The sequence below is a fragment of the Protobothrops mucrosquamatus genome, unplaced genomic scaffold (assembly GCF_001527695.2).
Source record: "Protobothrops mucrosquamatus isolate PMUCROS unplaced genomic scaffold, P.Mucros_1.0 scaffold782, whole genome shotgun sequence".
In the NCBI taxonomy this organism is placed as follows: domain Eukaryota; kingdom Metazoa; phylum Chordata; class Lepidosauria; order Squamata; family Viperidae; genus Protobothrops; species Protobothrops mucrosquamatus.
In genome coordinates this window covers 278,717-301,678 of record NW_015387050.1, presented here as the reverse complement: position 1 = coordinate 301,678, position 22,962 = coordinate 278,717, and the positions used below count along the sequence as shown (strand labels likewise).

The 22,962-nt window shown below is 39.8% G+C and overlaps 1 protein-coding gene across 1 annotated transcript in view; it reads right to left on the bottom strand.

Moving 5' to 3' along the window:
* Positions 1 to 21,746, bottom strand: part of SGK1 (serum/glucocorticoid regulated kinase 1) — a 79,917-nt gene extending 58,171 nt beyond the window's left edge. The window contains exon 1 of the mRNA XM_015818732.1: positions 21,678 to 21,746. Within this exon, the coding sequence (XP_015674218.1) occupies positions 21,678 to 21,746 (69 nt within the window). The remainder of the gene's footprint in view (positions 1 to 21,677) is intronic.
* Between the last annotated feature and the right edge of the window lie 1,216 nt (positions 21,747 to 22,962).

Below are 22,962 nucleotides of genomic sequence, written 5' to 3'. Positions count from 1 at the left end.
GTCAGTTTTTTTCCCTTTTCCAGTAGGGCGTAACAGAAGAACATTTGGGAAACAACGAGGTACTATTTCATTCTAAACTGTATAACTTATCATTTTCCTAATAGTCAGATATTAATTTGAGGAGAAAATTAACAAAGCAAATGAGTTCTTCATTTAGGACTAATCTGGGAGTGAGCAATCTCAGATTATCTAAGACTGAATAATAGATGTTACCATGCCTGTTTGGGCAGTGAAAGATAATTGATGCAATGTTTCCCAGCATGTTTTGTCTGACTCTCTCACTCTCCCTCCAAGCCAGTATTAGCTAACAACTCCACAGGTGTAAGAGCAGAGAAGCTTCTATGAAATTGTGCAGTTCTATAGATGAGTTTCCTGCTGTAGGGAAAGTGATAGAATCCCAATTTCTGTCATGAATTTCAAAGAATGATTTTGTGCCAGTCTCTTAAGGTTGCTAAGTCAATAAGGCACCTTGAGCAACTTGGAGAGAAAAAAAAAGGGGACATAAATGTTATAAATAAATCTTTGGTAGTCTCCTGAATACAAAACAGTCATTTTACCGTAGCATCCTTCTTTTAAAGTCAGTTTTAAACCATAAAAACCTGGAAGGAGAATCATTATTCATCTATAGAAGAACAATGATCCTCTAGCAATCCTAACACAAACACACACATATACTGTGGTAAGAGCTGTGGTGGTGCTGTGATTAGAATGCAGCATTGCAGGCTAAATCTGCTGACTGCCGATTGCCGGCAGTTCCACAGTTCAATTCTCACCAGCTCAAAGTTGACTCAGCCTTCCATCCTTCTGAGGTCGGTAAAATAAGGACCCAGATTGTTGAGGACAATATGTTGACTCTGTAAGCCACTTAGAGAGGGCTGTGAATTGGAGTATAAGTCTAAGTGCTATTGTTATTGCTACACGATGAAGTTTCATCACAGATGTATGATTCAATTACCAGTCTAATCAAATACTATACATAAAATGGAAGCCACAATCTCATCCTTGAGTTTGCTGTGATTCAAATCATGGAAACTGAAACTGTCAAATACTTAGGTTCCATATGTGGACGTACCTGATCAACCAATATTAGCAGTAACACATCCTGTAAGGTGAAATGTGGGGATATAGATTCTGAATTTCTTTCATACACTGTCATTAAAATGCAACTAACTCATTAAAGGACTGTTCTAAGTAAAAATGCACTGACGGTATTGCACATAATCTCACTGATGAAGAGTTGGGAGGTCTATTTTTCCAAATAGATGCTGTGGTATACTATTTAGATGGTATAACTAGGTTTAAGGAGCCCTCTGTGGAAAACTTTATTCTGTTATGAAGCTCACTGGTTAATTATGGGCTGAATTGTCATTTTTTCCCGCCCATACTAACTTACATGTTGGTCATATATATGTGTGTTGGGCAGCTATATAAATCTATTTAACAGACAAACATTTGTCCTAGATAAAATGAAGGCAAAATAAGCACATCCTATGTTGTTTTCAACATTCATTCTGGACTGCAGGTTACTATGTTCATCTTCAGTCTGAGCTCTGGTGAAGCCTGTATCTAAAGTAGCTTTTTTTAAAATTGCCCTGCTATACACATAACCTGTACTATATTGTTTTTCCTGTTATTAATGTGTGTCACTGGATTCTAAAGTTTCTTTTGGTGAATAATCTCCACAGCATGATCGCAAGCTGTATATCAGACTGAAATGGTACATTATATCATAGAGAGCAAATAGGAAGTTGTTTAAGATTTCATTTTGGCCCTGATACATCCTCATGTAATTCTTCAGGGTTAATGTTTCAAAATAAAATGGCTCAAGTTTCCTTCATATTTAAATTATCCTATCCAAGGAAGAGATGATAAGTATATAATAGTATGTTCATGGGTACACCAACAAGTCTGTTGTGATTACCTAACAAAGCGGGGATGTCCTTTCAAACATAACTTCCTGAATTTTTAAAAGTTTATTTGCATTTCTCTATTCCTAGAAGTATATTCAAAGGATATAATCAGTTATGGGATGTGTGGAAGGCCCAGGTAGGAATAATTTGTACTACGAGCAATCTTCATTTAATGATAGGAATTGTATATGTCCTTTGTTATTTCAATATTGGCTGCAGGCAATTCTGCTGGCATATTATTTGAACATATAGAAATAATTATCAATAGTTATAACTTGAAAGAATTATATTACTTTCGGGCAGATACTATTACTAGAATATTAATTTTATTACACACACATATACATAGACAATATAGATGTTGTAGCCTTAGGCAGCTATCATTTAAAGCTGGAATATTTTCTAGACTAACACATCTTGCCTTTTCTCCAGGAGCAAAAGTTGGCACATACAGCACTACCTGTTGAAGTGCACCATTCCAGCCATGGATGATGATCATTAATAATTCTCTTTTGGATGAGGGAATAAGTGAGTGAATAGAGTGGGACCAGCATGTTGGTATTGCTAGCATAGCTGGGTGGTTGGCTCCAAAATGATTACAACAGTTGTGTGTAGATTATCTGGTGCAGCAGCAAGGGACCTTCCTGAGTTATGGAATCATTGTCAGTTGTGATGGCTTACTTGAAGCCACTGTCTTAATAAAGAAAAGCCACTAGCAGAGTGGTCCTAAATTCTCTGTTCAAAGCATTTACAATTGTTCTTGCTTTGCATGTTAGATTCCCATTTTTGGATCTCATGTATCCATGCAAAACTATTTACAGAATCAGTGGGCTCTTTCTCATAGATGCATTAATGTACAGTACATTCCTCCAGTCCTTGAGTCAGCAAAACAGAATAAAATAGCATAAATCCCTCATCCCTAATCACCAAGTCCTGTACTGCCCTTGATGAGGCCAGAAACTGGAATCATCCATACAGATTTAATAGAAGTTATAAGAAGTAATTGGTACATTCCCTCAATTTTGTTTTCTCACTTAACGGTGCATGTTGGTGGCGAAAACAAGCAGTAATATGTCCTTAATATGTGGTGGAGTGGTCTTAACAAGAATAGGTGGGTGCCTAGAATGGAGGGTTTAGCTATTTTTCAAGCTGTCTGTGATAGATGGGAGGCATGGAAGTACTCCATAATCATGACTGACAAAACAAGGTAGTAAAGTTGTTAGAAGCACTAGATGACCAGGCTGAACCTAAGAGAGCAATCAAACACACGCCATCAGTCTCAAGTTCCTTTGCACCCAAAAGAGATCTAAGTCCAGCCCACTTTGAATTCCACTGATTCTTATCTACAATAGTGATGCTTTGATTGTTAGTAGTTCAGATTCTTGTAGCGACCACAAGCTTGCAATAAACTTTTATATAGATATTTTTGAACTGCCTGGACTTCCTGATTTTTCCCATGTTTGACACTAGGTACTTCCTGCTACTTGCCTCCAGGATCTGTCAATCAGCTAAACTAACCCTGCTAAACTCGTATGCAAAAATTGACTGACTGCTAGATCACAGCCATGGAGAATGGATTGCATGAAACATTGGCGTTGCTTCCCTTTTCTGTATTGTGTCCTGTTAATGAGGCTGGAGTACAGACATAAATTCATTCCTCATAGGAATGTCTACATAGATGTGTAATTGAATTATTCTTTTGTTTGCTGTAAGTGACTAAGTCATCCAGTTTTGGCTTCATGACCAGTAGCACCTGGAAATAGCCAATGGAGTAAGCAGAATGTAAAGGAATAGGCAAAACAAATATAGAAATGGCAAATGCAGATGCCATATGATGCTTCTAGTTTCCAACAGTGGAAAAACAAAAAAGCATTCTTTTGGACAGAACCATCAATACCACAGCTGGCAAATCCTGGCTTGAACATAGAAAGCTAGCCCTGTTTTTAAAATACCAGTCTAGCACTCTGTCAAAAGATAGCTAAACCCATTTGTATAAGGAATCCATTTAATATCTAAGCATTGCTTCACAAAGGGCTGAAGTTTAATGGCATGCTGCTTGGTAGCAATAGCTACACAATTATTTAAGTACAGTTCAATCTTGTTTTTTATGAAACTACCATATAAACAAGCTCAGAAACAAGTTATTTGTTTCTTGAAAATGGCAAAGTAATCTACACTCCTAAAATGGCTGTCATTACATATTTTGTTGGTAAGCCTTATGCATGCTGGCCTCCACTAGCCTCAGGCAAGTTGCCCAAATGGGGGCCCAAGCCACAAGATAATAACTCTTTACAATCCACAGCCGGTTCTGAAGTTAATCAGTCAATGGCATTGTCAAAGCAATTTTTGCTTATGTGGTAACTTGATTAGGGAACAATTCAAAAAACAGCTGCCAGTTAGAAAGCCAAAATGAAAAATATTTCCTCCCTGAGCGGACTAAAGGAAGGATAGAGAGTATAAATGAGAGACTCAAAGAGGAATCAGCACTAAAAGTATTAAAGGAAATATTCAGCAACATGACAAATCAAAGTTGAAAACCTAGTTATCAAAAGTGTAACCATCTTACACAAATCCAAGGGATTTGTTCATCAATGAGCCACTCTCAGAGTAAAATTTACAAGTGCAAGATAAACAGCAGGTTCAAAAGAACGAACGAGATTCCTATAGTCATCTTGAAGACTCGATAGTTCTCTTCTACCTATATCAGGGATGTCAAACTGGTGGCCTGCGAGCCGGATACATCACACACAGGCCATGCCCACCCTGGCTCCACAAAGGCAAAAAACGTCATGATACATCATGATATGTCATGTGACACGATCGAGTTTGACACCTGTGATCTATAAGCTAATGAAACTCTTGTTATGACCTTTAACTGGGTGAAACACTGCATCATAGGGCAACAGTTTTTGAACCAAGGTATCTCTAATGTGCTAACTTACAAAATGCTTACAGAATTCAGGACCCATGACTCCCAAGGGTATGAAATTTGGGGAAGCTTGCCTGCTTCCGTGCTATTGGCTGCTGCATGTGGTCACCTAATCTTCATTTTCAATGTTGTGCGGCTGTTTCTCAGCCAGTCTTGCAATCCCTCACTCCTGCTCCCACCCAGCAGCAGCCACTTACCTGCCTGCTGGGAAGGGAAGGAAAGAATATTTCCAATGCTCTAAGCCAGATTCCCACAAGGAAACTCAATGGGGAAGCCTGCAGGAAATTGGAAGTCACTTCTCCAACTGCTTTTTTGCCCACCCTCAGTCATTCTGTTTTTCTGTCAGATAAGGAAATATTTTTGAAATACGGGACATGTGTTGTCTACTAATGTTTAAACAGTGGCTTTCTAAGGCAGCAACTCTGTTCTTGTTGGAATCACTTATTAGCTACAAAAAGTATTGCTTTGAAAACACTTCCATAGAGGTAAGAAGAATATCCCTGTTTGCTTAATCTCTAATATATGTTAATTCTAAGCCAAGTATAGAAATCACTTCAAAATCACACCAGCTATGTATTGTCTTCAGTGAACCCTGCACCCTAGCTACTTCCCCTCTAATCACGTTGAAGGATTAACAACTTCCATTGGGTAGTCTTTTCAATCTTTTCAATTTCAGTAGCCTATTATTCCAAGGGAAATTAGCAAGGCTTCCAAGGGTTCAATTATTGGCTGGACTGTGCCCTTGATTTGTTAGACAGAGTTTGGAGGAGACAGATTGCTTTTATCTTTATTGGAGATGTGCATCACAAATAAATATTCTGTTATATTTGCTTGCCTTTCATGCTGAAAGAGTTCAAAGGAAATTTAAAAAGAGTCTCTCATGAATGGCAATTAGTGCCTGGAGGGAGAGAAGGATGAGGACGGAACAGAAGCCAGCCCTGCTAGAAGGCAAGGATTCTCCAAAGAATCTTTTCAGGAAGTGATGGGCAACTTTGATTCTAGATGCAGGAATTCTGATGGCTCTTTATCTTTTTGTAAAGATCTAAAAAGCATGCCATCCCCTCTCCATCCATATACAATTTCCAATGAAAAAGCTATGGATATGTAGAACATTCCTAGTTTTTTTTTCTTCCTATGATTATATCCCCTTTATGACATTAATCTAAATTAATTTGCACAGGTGCTCTCTTTCATTTGACCATGCACACTTGAGCCTAGCATAAAAGGAAAGGAAAAAAAGCTTATAAAATTCCTTGCTTCCCCTTGCTTCTTCCAGGTTATGAAATCCTGACGAAATATACAGCCTCCAAATTCACTTTCGGGATTTTGGTGCACTTTACTTTCTTAAGTATCAATTTGCTCTCCAGGTGTGTGTGTGTGTGTGTGTGTGTTTTAAATGATTTATGCTTTTACAATTATTAGAAAAGGCTACTGATCAAGAAGCTTGTGTGTTTGTTCAGCAACTTTATTCCTGCAGGAAATGATACCAATGGGCAAGGATAATGGTTTTTCTCTTTGCGACTTGTCCCTAGGCAAGAACTTAGATCTAGAGCTATAAGCATATCCAGTGGTGGGATTCAGCCAGTTCACACCACTTTGGCAGAACTGGTAGCTAATGTTTTGTTGCCCAGGCCTAGAACAGACTTCCGGAAGCAGCATCCACACAGAGAACAGGTTGTTCACATATTTGAATCCCACCTCTGAGCATATCCCATTTCATGATAATGAGATAGGTCGGACATTAGAGTGTCAGAGTTTATGTTCTTTCCCAAAATGTGTGGCTTTCAGCCTATCCATTGGATAAGGTAAATCCCTTTCCAGTCTACATTCAAATCCAGTTTATTATTACTGGCTTTGCCCTGCAAAATATATATAGCTTCCTTAATTACTTAAAAGTAAAGAGCATTTACCCAGTAGTGCAGTCTGGGTTATACCAGTACTGCTGCTTTTGGTAAATACTTTTTTTTTTTTTGAGGGGCGCTTTGCTTTCAAGTCAGTATTTAACTCTTGACAACTGGATTGCTTCCTGCAATTTTCTTGGCAAGTTTTTTGGAAGTGATTTGGCCCTTCCCTTTCCTTGGGGCTGAGAGAGGGAGACTGGCCCAAAATCATCCAACTGGTTTTGTGCCTAAGGCTGGATTAGAACTCATGGTCTCCTGGTTTCTAGCCGAGTGCCTTAACCACTACATCAAACTGGTTCTGATGACATACCTAGGACCTGGCTTAGATGGAACCAAACTCCACAGCCAGCTACTCTCAACCCAGTCGTGGAGTGGAATCCTATGCATGTAAAGGATCTTGAGCATGTAAAATTTGTATTGTACACAGGGCTCATAGAACGCCCAGAACGGAGTTCCGGCAACTTTTTTGGATGGAACCTTGGTAGGGTAGGCAAGGCGGGTTGTATGACTTGTGTGAGTTCCGGCATCTTTTTTTTTTTTTTTTTTTAGAAAAAAAGCACTGATTGTACAACTGTGTTGTGATTAACTCTTTTAGTATCTGTTTTAGAAGCTGGTGGAAGTTGAGGTGGAAGATTGACAATTGGTTATTGGGGACATACCTTCTTGTGGGTCTCCTTTTTCCCAGGGCTGCAGAATCTATCATAGAATTGGGAAAGGATAGTTTTCCTTTCTGGGGAACAGTTCAGGATTTTGTTTTTGCTTTTTTAATTTTTGGTATATAGGTAGTCTTGGTTTACCAACCCCCTCATAAAGTGGCTGTTCGCAGTTAAGACGATGATGAAAAAGTAATTTTGCAATTAATCCTTGCCTTTACAACCTTCCGAGGTATGTAAAGCAAAGGAAAGCTGACTGCGACTTAGTGACTGCTTCGATTAATGATAGAATTGCTGGACCCAGTCGTAATTGCTAAACCAGTGGTTCTCAACCTTTTTAATGCCGCGACCCCAACCGGTCGTAAGTCAAGGACTAAACCGGTCGTAAGTCGAGGACTAAACCGGTCGTAAGTCGAGGACTAAACCGGTCGTAAGTTGAGGACTACCCAACCGGTCGTAAGTCGAGGATTTTCCCTGCCCGGGAGCACCGCGCATGCGTGGCTCCGCCCCCTGCGCCGGCCGAGGTGTAGCTGGCAAGCGGCAGAGACGGAGCAGGCCAACCACCAGCTGGCCCAGCCCAAGGGAGGTAAGGCACCCACCGGAAAAGGGGGAAAAAATGGCGGACAAAACAAATGGCGAACAGCCTTGCTTGGCGACCCCCATGAAATGGTCGATTGACCCCAAATGGGGTCCCGACCCACAGGTTGAGAACCACTGTGCTAAACAAAGACCACCTGTACTATATTTTTTTAAAAAGTTTTCATTAGAAATCTGTGGCAGCTCAGTACAAATGTTTTTTAAAAGAAACTGCCAAGCTCAACTGCACGAAACCAGGAGTCACTAAGGCTGAAGGAAGGACTGATAGATAATTGCAACTTCTTACACTATTTTGCACTTGCTGCCTTGCCAGCACTATAGGAATAAAACACAATGACATTTAGTGGGGAAGTAAAAGATGTACTTCTTTGTCAGTCTGGGACTTAATAATGTTGGCAGGGCTAATGAGGATGAATTACCTTTTCCTTTGCCTGAGATTCAGAGAGGTGGTTGGTCTCGTGGCAAGATGGTGGTTTATGTTTATGGAATTTTGGACAGAACCATGGAAAAAACAACCTCAACAATGGGTGACGTGATGTGTTTACAAGGCTATGTTAACATTTTTCATGCTGAAAAACTGGCTACATTTCAGCCTCCAGTGTGGTTAATTGCAGCAATACACTTGGCACATTTCAAAACATACTGGTAACGCTCTATGCAGAAATTCTTAAGGTGAGCACATTCAACAGAAGTGTTGAGTAAGCATTCCTTATTCATGGACCTACCACTGGCCAAACTTAAAACATTTTGTGGTCTGGCTGGTTTATGATAAGCTTGTACTGAAATCATTTAACTGAACATGATAGAATTTAAAAAAATATGCTTGACAGTGGAGGTTTCCCTACTAATTAGTTGGCGTAAAGAGGATAAGTATTGATCCAATTTGGTCAAAAAGATGCATCTGCCATCTTAGCTCTGGTTAAGGAATCTATATAAAGATGAACAACTCCTTTAGCTGAAGGAGAAGCTGGAGCGGTTAAACCTAGGTTGTCAATTCTCTTTCAAAGTATCTGCTACAGGTAATCCTGGACTTATTGTTTATTGACCGTTCGAGGTTACAATGGCACTGAAAACAGTGACTTATGACCATTTTTCACACTTAATAACCGTTGCAGCATTCCCCCTGATCAAAATTTGGATGCTTGGCAACTGACTCACATTTACGATGGTTGCAGTGTCCCGGGGTTATGTAATCACATTTTGCAACCTTCTGATAAGCAAAGTCAATGGGGAAACCAGATTCACTTAGCAACTGTGTTATTAAATTTAACAACTGCAGTGATTCACTTAACAAATGTGGCAAGAAACGTTATAAAGTGGGGAAAATTCATTTAACAAATTTCTCACTTAGCAACATAAATTTTGGGCTCAGTTGTGCCTTAAGTTAAGGACTACCTGTCCTTGGAGAATGTGAAATAAGTGTTCAAAGATTTACCTAACAGTAGCTTCTTAGTATCTTTCAGGAAGATTATAGAAAAGCCCAAACTCTACTTTATCAGATATATGAAGTCATACCTTCATTGCATAAGGGAAGAATATTTGCAAAGCAATCACATATTTAGGACTTCTGATTAAATTTGGCAGGGCTGGAAAAGCACACTCACAGACTTCTTTCTTTGGCACAATTATCAGATTGTTAAGGAAGCTGTCTGGGAAATACAGTTCTTGAAATGTTGACAACATTCAGCAGTGACAAGAAGAAAATATCTAATCTTTAGCATTCATAGCCAATGGGTCATACTAGTATTTTGGTTGAAAGGCAATTCCTTCTTGGCTCCAGCCTTGCTAGGAAGGTGGATTCCAGAATACCGAGATTGTTGAGATGATTTATGAAGACAAAGCTGCAATCATAATAATCAGACAAGCGACTCTAGGAATCTATATAACGAGTCCTATTTCTCCTTCTGGAGGCAGATATAGCTGACATACCGTAGCATAAAACATGTTAAAATGAGGCTTTTGCAATTCTTCTTAGTCTGTTTGATACATGTAGTGGAGCCTGCAAATCCATTCAGCTTTTATATGAAAAATAAGACAAAAGTACCATCTTTTCCTTTGCCTCAGCCACCTAAAGTGAAAGAAAGGCCTCCCTAAAATGATCTTTCTTTCTTTCTTTCTTTCTTTCTTTCTTTCTTTCTTTCTTTCTTTCTTTCTTTCTTTCTTTCTTTCTTTCTTTCTTTCTTTCTTTCTTTCTTTCTTTCTTCTTTCTTTCTTTCTTTCTTTCTTTCTTTCTTTCTTTCTATTTTCTACTTTTCCTTTCCTGGTCCCACACCACCTTCATGTAATTACAAACCCAAAGACACAAAAGTTTAGGAAAAAATGAAGAAATAAAAACAGAACACGACTGCCTCAGATGAGAACGGAGAGTAGAAGAAGTCCTAATTCCTTTTTTTTTTTTTAGCCTTCTGTCAGGTTTCCCCTACTCCTTTCATGTTTACATAATCATTGCTCAGAAGTTTCAAAGCAATCTTCCTTGTGATTTTAGTGTTGCCCTTAAGCTAGAGATCAAAGGGAGGCCTTACAAATTTTGCTGCCCGAGGGGCAGAAGCAAATGATGGTGCCTCCTACTTACCTAACACAAGGTAGCAGTTTAGTAATATTTTTAATTTGGCATGTGCTTATATTTAAGATGCATAGTGTTCAAGGCCAAAGAAAATTGTTAGGCTTTGGAGCCAGAATGTCCAATCCTTCATGATCCGTTGACCTAATCCATAGTACAAAGAAAAGCAAGCTTTCCAGCAGTCCTCATATTTATCCCTTTTATTTTTGTAATCTTTAGGAATTTGAAGAACACTCTTCAGGTCATTCCATGTTTTGTACGCCAAAACTGGACTTAGGTTAAACAATTGCCTGGCCTTAGTATTAGCTTATTTATACAATTTGAACTAAATCTGTACACAAGTCTCAGCTTCTCAGAAGCATGTCTCCTTCTCCGTCTGCGTGGCACGTGGAGTGCCAAGAGAAATCTGCTTTTCCTGGTGTAATAAATAAAAGCAAACTAAGACTCAGCCAAAAAAAGATGCTACGCATTTGCATTATTTTTACTAAAAATAATTGGATTTCAGTGATTTAGTTGACTAGTCTTAGGAGCAAGGCATGATGGAAACCACATTTGCATCACCTATTTTTTTTTAAAAAAAAAAATTCAAAATGCTATTTACTATAACCAAACTGAGAACAGGAGAAATGAGAGAGAGACAGAAATTACTTCCACTTATTTTTATAGCTGTAGGGCTCTGTTAAAAAAAAAATAGGCAGCTAGCCCAGATCTAACTGGCATTTTTGATATTCCCCCTCCTCCCATAGGAAAAGTCATTATCATCCTAAAGAGTCTAGTTTGCAGCCCTTTCTTGGACCTTTTCCTGGTTTTCTCATGGCAGCATTGCAAGAAAACAAAGCATAAGGAATCTTTCAGATGAATTAAACTGGAAATGCAATTTATCACAGCCAGGCAACTCCAGATGACCTTAAATATAGTTACAGGCAAATAATTCTGCAGCCTGCCATTTCCCAGGAGCGAGCCCTCAGGGCTGATACACTGTTCCATGCAGCCTGCACCCATTTGAAATTTATCCCCTCCTCTTTGCCTGCAAACTATAATTAGAGAGAAGAGTCAATCCTAGAGAAAAGTGTTCAGTGCAAGAAATCAATTTTGAAAGAATAGACTGGATTCTATCTGTTCTGGTCATCACACTAAGAAGAATTTGGATAAATATTTGGAATGCCTTCAGGGAAGAATAAGATAACAAGAAGATTGAATAGTTAGTCTTATACAAGGGGAGGGAGAAGCAAGGAAGCAAGGAAGGTGGTGCATGTAGTTTTAGGAAGAGAAGATAAATGATGAGTACTGTCTTCAAATATCTGAAGGGGTCTCCTGCAGAAGAAGGCCATATTTTTCTAGTCATCCACGAATTCAGGATTCAAAGTGAAGGTCTTACATTACAAGAAAGCAGATTCCACTTGAAGGACATTTCCAACAGTAAGAGCAGTTTTATCAGAGAACCAATTTTTTAGGGAGATGGGAGACTTCCTTTTGCGGGATGAGCTCAAACAGAGACTGGCAGCCTTCTGTTGGAGATGCTGTAATATCTGTTCTTGCAAGGAGTGATCATGGAGGACAGGTGCTGAGAGTTGTGATTGGACGGTGGTGGGGAGGATGAAAGGATAGTTTCTGACTGGGTTTTTCTTTTGGTGGGCGGGGGAATGGAAAGATTGTATTTCTTTGCAGTCATCTGGTCATTAGCTCTCTCCCTGAGAGGTCTTGAGGCCACTTGGGGGTTATTTTTGCCCTCAGGGTCGCCTGAATCAGAATGCAGATGGGTGTGGAATCTTTTTGAAACTGCTGAAAGGAGTCCATTGTAGACAGGAGATAGGTGGTGTCTTACCCCTCCCCCTCTGTTGAGAGATGGCTGCTCAATGTTAACATAAATGGCCTCTTTTACCCCTCTTGTTGTTAATTTTCATATAAATCTGAGGGTGTTTTTTTCAAGTCAATCCTAGTTATTTCATAGAGACACTCAAGGGGCAACTATATGGAAATAAATTGTCATTGACTTCTTCCAGATATTTTTTTTTTCATGTTTCATCAAACCTCCAGTCCTGTAATTTCCTGGAGATTTTTCAACTTAGTACTACTGAGACCCAAAACTGTTTAGCTACCAAGCACAGCCTTCGGAAGACAGTTGTAGAAAATATTCAAACATACCTTGATGCTGTTGCTAAGCTTGACTTTATTTTTACTTGGTTAAAGCTCTTTGAATTGTTTATCCAATATAAGCTTTTTTTAATCTTAATTATCAGAATAGTGAGATTTGGCTTGTTTGCAAGTAGTGACTTCATAGTGATGCAAGTGTGCTTGTATTTTAATGTCTATTGTTATACTTCTTGTATCGCACATAAGATCTATGGCACTGGGTGAGATAGAAATGTTTTTGAAAGCACAAACATTCATTAATGATAAATAAATTGTTAGCTTGATAAAGTCAATTGAATTGTTCTCTTCAATATCAGAGTGGCTTTACATTCCAGATACTAGGAACAAACAGCAGTAAAAGGCCATAATAATTATACCTTCTTTGTAAACACCTGGAGGCATATGGTAGGTTGATGTTTGAAATAGAAATGCTATCAGATTCAGCAACATAAAGAAGAGAATCCGAATTGGGAGAGAGTGATTATATTGTGACAACAAATTCAATGTGTTTTGATTAGGATGAAAATTATGCCCAGTTATGTATAATCCACTCAGAAATACTTTCAGAACATCAACACTGGATCATGCCAGGAGGGAGGTAGAGTCAAAATTGGGACAGGGAAAGACATACAAGTTTGAAAAAAACAGTGAAGAGGCTTGGAAGAATGACTCAAACATGCAAGAGTCAAAGAAAGATACTTTGTTACTTGAACAGAAGCATTTCTGTCAGTCAGAAGCATAATATTCATATGCTGTGAAGCTATTTTTTTTTCAAAAGTATCTTGGGAGGAATTTAGTTTGAAAATGAACTTTGCATTTATTTGAAATTATAATGAAAGAAAAACAAGAAGTTTCTCTTTTGTCTTCTATCCTCATCAAAATTGGTAGAATAATCACTGTCTATTTTTAAAAAGTGAACTAGATCTATTATCAGCACTGTGATTCAAAAAACCTAGCTTCAGTTTTTCAAAAGCAAAGAAAATGAATTCCTCTGTCTTTTGGAGAATGCTACATTCTTGTTCCTATTCACCATCTATTTGTCTTTTTAGCCTTTATCCAGCAGATAAATAAGCTTTCTTTTAATAAGATTGGAGATAGTTGGGTTTACTGCTTTTATCTGTCATGGGGCTTAAGCAGGGCATCATTTCAGAAGTTGTGAAACTGCAATTATTTTTCCCTTTCTTCTCTCTTTCTCCCACACTTGCACCACATGATTTCATGAAACTTGGAGCTGGTCTATCATAGCAGGCTGAGCAATTAGTCTTTTTTTACACAGAATGAAAAGCCAACATAAGTGAAAGAATAAAAACTTGCACTTCAAAAGAGCTCTTATTGAAACCATCTGGAGACAATTTAGACCTACAAAAAAGGTGACAACTGTTTAGGTTAGATAACATAGCAAATGTATTTAAAATATATTCTCCTCACAATCAGATCTTACTTGGATTCAAAAACAAATGAATGTTTACTACCAGTTCTTCATTTTGCAGAATATTGTGCTTGTTTGAAAAAAAAAAATCATTCTACAACTTTAAGGAAAATTAAATTTGGAGAATATAGAAAAACCTATCTAACAATTATAATTGATTACTTCTTCTTCAAGAAGCACTCTGAGCGTGTCCAACTATCCAGGGGAGCAGAAGGATTCATTTCCAGAGCTTCCCCTTTTCCAGGGAAATTTCTTCTGACTTAGAAAGCATTCTAAGTATAAAATTGTGGAGAATCTGTAGCAGACCAAAAGCAAAGCTACAAACAAGCCACCTATCTAATAATGATTATTCACTCAAACTCATGGAGTTTTGATGTAAACGCTGACTAAAAGTCCTTCCACAAATCCCCCTGTAGCTGAATGTATTTGTAAAATCTTTCTGAAATTTGCAGGGGTTAGGATGATGGAACCAGTGGGAATTAAGAACCCAGAGATAGCCAGCTTACAAGAAATAATAAATAAATGAATGGAGACTTGTTTGTTAAGACTGCTTCAATAATGGCTCAAATCTGAACGGAATAATTCTAAAATCACCTATTTTTATTAGTATTTAGCCAGTAGGAATGTAGAGGTTAAAAGAGCAAGGGAGATGGGGCAGTTTAGAAATTGAATGAATGAATGAATGAATGAATGAATGAATGAACGAGAAAGACCTCAATTTCAGTTCAAATGGTAAGACATAAGGTTTTTGAAAGGAAGATATTTGTTTTAGCTTGTATACTTTAAGATAAACTATACAGTGGTACTTTGGCACTCATCGTTAATTGGTTCCAGGAGGCACAATGAGTACCAAACAAATTCTTCTCATAAGGAATAATGTAGTGAGTTACAAAGTGACTCCAACAGATTCTAGCTCAGGGGTCTTCAAATTTGGCCCTTTTATGACTTGTGGACTTCAACTCCCAGAATTCCTCAGCCAGGCACGCTGGCTGAGGAATTCTGGGAGTTGAAGTCCACAAGTCGTAAAAGGGCCAAGTTTGAAGACCCCTGTAAACAATCTAGCTTGTGCATTGAGTACCAAATAAATGATGAGTATTGGGACAAAATTTTCGTGTCAAAATACATTGAATACCAAATTTGATGGGTTTCAAAGCAGTTGAGCACCAAGGTACCACTGTAATTATTTTCTCTGGAACTATGTGCTTTTTAATTCAATGAGTTTGTTCACGGAACTGAGTTGATGGATGACTGATCTTTGCCTTCTAATTAAAATTGATGTCACTTTGCAGAGAGAGATGGGCAGGACATAAATTTAATAAATAAATAAGAATATTAAAGATTCTATTTGAAATAAGCCAATGTCTCTCCTTTTGCGGGGATACAGGGATATATCTGACAGCACCAGAAAAATTAAAGGATCCTGTCTTTAACTTAGTTCTTTTTAAAGATACTTTTAAAGGTTATTTTCTGAACTGAATTAACATTTTCCACAAATTTCTTGATGGAAAAGTAAAAACAAAGAAACAAACAAACATCCCACAAAAAAATGAAGGCAGACCATTTTCATACCATGCCAAGAAAACTGCTAAGATCTGTTAATGGATGTAACTGAATGCCAAAGTGATTTATTTCTGTTTTTTGAAAACTGTACATACTTATGTAAAATGTGAATGAAATAATCTATATTGTCTGCATTTTATTTCTTTTTGACCTTCTGCTTACAGTTAGCAGCCCTAACCCTATGTGGGTGGCTATGTGTATACAGTAAGTTATTTGCATGTTGGTACTGGTAAATCATGTAATACAGAGACTCTGCTTGTGCCATATTTTAAGCTGATGGCATGAAGTTCAGGGAAAAAAAACAAGCTCAGACTGCAGGAATGCATACAGAATGCATTCCAGGATATTGCTTCAGGGCGCATATCAATTATGAATTGTACATTATTTGTGCTCTTATGACTATAGGGTTGTGGAGACAAGGACAAGAATGCATTTATTTCCTGTTTACTGAAAGTCAGTTTCATTGCTCATACTATGAATACTTAGTTCATTTCCACTATAATTGAAAACTTTTTATAAATCACAAAGTGAAAAGGGATTCTTTGGATGCCTGATATTATTGGATATACTTAATACTATATTTGAATCCGCTTGCTTGCCCCTATATGTGCACTTTTAGCATGCTAGGGATCTAACTGGATATTGCTGGACTAGTGTTGCTTGCAAACCAATCTCTGCAAAGTAATGGGTCTTGAATTCTAGCTTGGGCATAGGCTGTGTGAATACAGCACTGTTGTGAGAATAATTTTGAACCACAGATCTCCATGGAAGCAAGTAATATATAGATCTTTCTTCAACTAACATGGAAAGCTTAGTGGAAATTTATTCTATTCAAAACTTCTTACATTTAATCTAGATTACAATAAAAGCCATTCATATTACTCAGTATTATATTTTCAGTAGCAGGACATTTGAGGTTCCAACTCAATTCAAATTGAGGGATGCCAAGAATGGAGTTCACAGGAAAAATAGAAATGGGAAATATGCAGGTTTGTGTTAAGCAAAGAATGATAATGTGGAATTGCATCCAAAATATTTTTGGATTTACCTTGTCAGTGTTTTTTATTATTCACTCGACTCTCAATCAGCACCAGAAAAAGCAAGAATTTGTACAGAATATTGTACATAACCTTATTCCACAGAGAATGATATGGCTGTTAAGTCCGGAGAATAATGGCGCTTGAGACGAAGCATTTCTAACAAGTCTTTATTCTCTGCTTCCAATCTACGAACAACCCGAGCAGAGGCACGCAGGCCTCTATTTATACCTTCTGATCCCCGGGCAATTCCAACCAATCACAAGGCGGTCTTTTCCCGCTTTGCGCATGCGCGCAAGGCCGGCGCCACTCAGTCTGGTCCCGGGCAGCTTTTGCAAATGCCCAGGACTCTTGCAACGTCCCGAGCCTGCTTTTGCAGGCTCAGGACACAACAATGGCTTTATATTAATAATTAGTCTTGTAACATTAATCTGAATATGATTTTCAATGTGGTGTATCTGTTAGTACTATGCAAGCAACTCTCTGGTCCTCCTGTCTCCTCAATCAAAAGCCTTGCCTCTCTCTTTTGACTCTAGCATGACTTGGTCAGGGTTTTTAAAAATGTGTTTAGTGTTCTGAAACAACCTGATGTTATCGGAGAGACTAAGGGCAAAAGAATTAAAGTTCACTCCAACACAGCCAGTTTTTATCACTACAACTTTGCCTCTTGACCAGGAATTCTGGGACTTTGTTTAAATCCATGGCCTAAAAAAGCCTGAAAACACCTGACTTAGCCAAATTCAAAAGCATAGGCAGGCAATCCCACACACACACACACTTTTAACAAAAATCTGACAGTCAGCATTATAAGATTTGTGGGCTTCCAATCTTTGTGAGAAATGCTTGTTGAAGCTTAAGAAAAACATGTGGCCATGTTGCTAATTTTACTGGAAGGTGAAACAAGTGGGGTGGGATTTCCATCCATGTACAAAAAGTTGTAGGTTTTGGAGTGTCACACCTTTTTTGTGCAAATTTTGACACTCCCCCCATGCCCCTGTAAAATAATAGTCATGCAGATCCATGGTTCTACAGGATTTGCATGGGATGTTTGCAGCAGAATTGTGATGGGGTTCATTTTTCAAGGTCAAATACACTATCACTGGGAAAACTGTGCCAAACTACTACTGTAGTTTTGTTTCTCTGTACCATCAGTTTGCCTCAAAAATTCCCTTTTGATCAGCATAGCTTGCTAGCAGGCCTTACCAAAACTTTTGCAGAAATGAACAGTGGACTAGCTTCATGTTTTGTTGAACAATACATATGATACTCCTTGTATGATATTCCTTCCAACTGGTTATTGTATGATTTTTACCACTTTTATTTTCTGAAATATATGTTTGCGAAACTATTCTGACATTGACTTGAAGATGAATTTATACACATGCACACATACACACATACACATACATGCGAACCATTTTACTTTTAAAGCCAGTGGCAATGGAACCAATAGCAAGTTTAGTTTGTCCTAAGATCCACTACTGTTGGTTAGACTGTTAGACTGTTAGACTGCTAGATATTTTCAATATCTAGCATTAGGAATTTCAGCACAAATCAGCAGATATTTTGTAACAATATCACACCTATCTTTCAGTCACTGAGTATTACATACCAGACTAGGTAAAACATGTGGAAGAAAACAGGATAAGTGAAATTTAGAATATGTGGTTGAGCTTAAGAACAATATTTAACTCTTGTGCATTCCCGTGTAATACCCAATTTCCCATAACTTTAAATATATTTCTCCTCAGGTATCTACAGAATACCCTAAGCTAGAAGTCCCCAACCTTTTGAGCACCAGGTTCCGTGGAGAGGTTTTTCTGAGGACCGGAGGGTGTGTGGTTTCATGTACTGCCTGCATCCCGCGGATGGGGCTTTGCTTGTTTGTGCGGACCGGTTTCTGGCATGTCGCGGACCGATGCCAGTCCACGGACCAGGGGTTGGAGACCCCTGCCCTAAGTCACACATTCCATACCAGTGAGTTTTGAGCTGCTATGTATCCCAAATATTATTCCACTGACTAACTAGCCATCAAAATCCATTCACTCACCACAAGCACTGTAGTCTCTACTGAGAAAGTTGATCTGTCTATTGACAGGGCAATAGTGATGGGTCAAGATGAGTAGAAACATTTTTTTTTTGAAAAAAAAACCAAATAGGTGCCGTGACCTCTAATGTCTCTGATTGGGACTATGCAGATGGAGAAATGAGAATTTGCCTTGGCCTGGAGCGCTGAGTGATTAAAAGCCAGAAATTTCTTCAAATGGAATTTCATCTCAAGTGAACCAAACACAAAGCATGGGTGTAAATACAAACCAGCAATTATTGTGGCGTACATTTCTCACATTCCACAGTTCAGCCAGAATGTACAGAGTGATGAGCACGTGAGAGAAAAAGAAAGGGCTGCAGCTGAAATAGCATTGACATTTTTGATATGAGACATGTGTCCACAGGGATGCCATTCCAAACAGCACTGGGAGGGGGGAGAGGTTTCGGCATGCTGTGGCAATAAATCCCTGACAAAGGTTCAAAGACCCACTCTCAGGTATGGTTACAATTCAATTACAGGTAAGCCCTCGATGTACCATCCCCACATTGAGCCCAACACTTCTACTGCTAAGCAAGACAGTCGTTGAGTTTTGTCCCATTTTATGATCTTTCTTGCCACAATTGTTGAGTGAATCATTGCAGTTAAGTTAGTTAGTAACATTGTTGTTAAGTTTACCCATTGACTTTGTTTGTCAGAAAATCTCAAAAGCTGATCCCATGACTCCGGGACCCTGCAACCGTTATAAATATATACCAGTTGCCAAGCGTCTGAATTTTGATCACATGACTATGGGGATGCTGCAACAGACGTTAAGTGTGAAAAATGGTCATAAGTCAACTTTTTCCAGCACCCTTGTAACTGTCACTAAACGAATGGTTGTACGTTGAGTCTACCTGTACAGAAAACAAACTAAGCAAATGTGAACTTGAATAAAATACCGTATTCTCAATCTTTATCCACAACAATGCCAACATTATTGTAGAAAGCCCACCTACCTACAAGGCTAATTGTAGCCTTACCTAAGACTAGGGCCGTGACCGTCACTTATAACTTGGACTGAACATTATTAAATTCAAGGGTTTTACCCTTCTGTCAGGGTAAATCTTGTAAGATGGCAAGGTAAGCAGATTCTGAGGAAAGCAGCCTGACCATACGGCCATATGGAGAGGGGGAAGACCATGTTCTGTTACACCAAATGCACAGCTGTGGGAATTGTTTCCAATTTTCCACTTCATGCATCAAAACTAGTTCCTTGCAGTGCGCAACTGGGTCATGCTTGCTGCTGTGTCGAGTTAAGAGAGATGGAGCTTCCGGTTGGAATCTCTTTTCTGCATTTAACCACTGGGCTAAATGGAAGTGACAGTCTCCTCCATATAAGGCAGAGGGAGGATAAATGGAAATTGGTGAATGAAGGAACTGCACAATCTGCCTGCTCTTACTATTGTACTTCACATGAAATATCTGGTCTTCATATAAACATACACACACACACAGAGAGAGAAAGACACACACACACACACACACACACACACACACACACCCTTGTAGAAAGGATTTAGGTAGAAACAGGGCTGGAAACCTCTTCGCTCTTGTTTCTTAATCATCTGTTCTCAACCTCTGTATTGCCATTCTAAGAGAGAAAATGTTGCCTGGTTGATTAGCTAAATCTCATGGTACCCAGAACTGCTGAATGAGAGTGGATGCTGTTAACAGGACTAACAAGGAAGACTTTGTAGGCAGCTGTGAGCTTGTACCCAGACAAGGAGGCATCATCAGCCAAGCATTACATCATGGGCACAATTTTTCCCCACCTCAAAAGCAAACTGGATTTTATGTTATATCACATCATGCAACAAGCTAAGAAGGAGCCAAAGAATTTAGTGAAATAAGCTCTGTAAATAGCCTTCCAATGTAAACAATCGATGCCAGTTCTTCTTTCCTGCCTTAGCATCTAGGATTGCGATTGAATAGAATAAACTGTGGTTACTGGGTAGATTATAGGCTGTGGGCACAGTTCTGCTGAACCTGCAAATAGCTCAGCATCCAGAGATGAATGGAGGCGAAATAATGCAGCACTTTGGAAGATTATGAATGAAAGGGTCACAAACTGCTTTAATGATAAAATGGAGAAAGCTAGAAGGAGCCACACAATGGGAGAGAGACTGGACAACCATCATTTTGGCTTCTATTTTCATGCACAGTTCTTTCCACTGTTTGTCCTTTCCATCTGTCCAAAGACCAAACCCCCATTTTAGAGGGGGAGCAAAGTAGGCCAGGGTGCATTCCCGTTTTCAGATGAGGAACTGTGTGGAAGGAGAGAAAAATGAACAAACCTCCCCAAGAGAGCATACAGCCAAATACAGAAGACTATCGAGCTATAAACAAAGTTGCGATGGATCGAATCAAGGATCTATTGAATTCAGAGAACTCTTTACAACACTAGCTGACCAGATAGCTCTCTAGATAGGTCACAATAGATCACCACAAGATGCAAAGGCAACAAACTCTCTATCCTTTGTCCCCACCATTTGATATTCAAAGATACACTGCATCTGAGCATGGAAGCTCCATCTAGCCACTATTGCCGAATTTCTGTAGAAAGCAGAATCTAACCTCCCGAGTTCGGGCTATACAAACACACACACTGTATACAGCTCTTATTCGGGCATCATTCTACCGTTCAGCCTCATCCTGACCACAAAATTAAAACCGATGCTTATGTAGTGCCGTGCACTCCCACTTTGCCCACTTTCTGTTTAAAACAAATAAAGAGTCCTGGTGTCACTCCACTGCACTTGTAAAATGACCCTTACGATACACATACACAGATACAGACAGGCAAGAGACCCCGAGATTCGCTCGTCAATCAAGTAGGCTTTTGGCATCATCAACCAGCCATGTGTCGAAAACATTCTTACCCTCTTCTTAAAAAACTGAAAAGCAGAGCACTTCTTGACAGGAAAGCCATTCATGTCTCTATTGACCATTTTCCTCGAGAGAGGGGCGTCCACGGGGATAGATCCAAAGCAGGGCTTGCTTAGCGAGTCGGACATCCGCTTCCCTCCATGCCCCTCCTGGAGACGGCGACTGAAGACCGAGGAGGAGGAGGAGGAGGAGGAGGGAGAGGGGGAGGAGGAGGAGGACCAGAGAGGCAGCTCAGGAGACTTCGCCCTCACACCTTCATTGTGCTGCGCCTGCTTCTGCACCAGCAGCCTCTCCCGCCTTGCCTTGCTTTGCCTTCTCGTCTTATTCCACCCCCCTTTCGCTTAAAACCTGCCCGGCATCCCCTACCCGCATCGGCCAGGCTGCTCCGCAACCCCAAAGAGCCTTAGTTCAACCTCGACTGTGGAAACGGGAGCGCGGCTCGGTTGGACGCGGGCGCGTTTCCGGGCGGCTCTCGCTGAAGTGATTCCGCGCGGCTGGAGAGGCGGCGAGAGAGATTGACCGGGCAACTTCCAGAGGAAGATGCGGAGCCCCGGAGAGTCGGAGCGCGCGAGCAGAAAACCGGCCAAGGGGATGAGAGGAAGCTAAAAGCGCCCGAAGAGCCCGAGGCTATGTGTTTCCGGAAGGCGGAAGGGGGGAAAGATACCGGCAGGTCGGGCGTCCAGGAGAGCCATCTCGGTGCTGCCGAGGGGAGAAAGACGCCGGGTGCTGGGCTGCCTCTGACTCGCCCTCTTTATTGCCCTCCCAGGGCTGCAGCAAAGCAGCCAGCAAAGCGAGCTAGGAGGACCGCCGTTTTCTTTTTATTTCTCTCTTTCCTCCCCTCCCTCCCCCCAAAAAGATGGATTTGAGGATGTGAGGGACGTGGTACGACGAAGGGAGCAGAACTATTGATAAAACCATTACAGTTGCTGCAGGGATGACAGGCGGGAAGTGTTCAAGCCTGTATCGCTGTTACAGAGCTTCTACCTGGACCGGATTCTTGTTGAAGCATCATGGCTCAGCCCTTGACTGACACTGTTGTTCCTTTCTTAGTCAAATTTATCTCCTGCTGTAGTCATAGGGGGATTCCTGACAGAATAATAAAAGGAGGAGGAGGAGCTTCTCCTTTTAATGCTGGAAAAGGTGGAAGGAAAGAGAAGAGGAAGATCAGCAGCAAGGTGGATGGACTCAGTTACAATGGCAATGAATACAGCCTTGGGAGACATGAAAGAACAAGTTAAGGATAGATTGTTATGGAGAAAATCTATCTATGTAGTCACT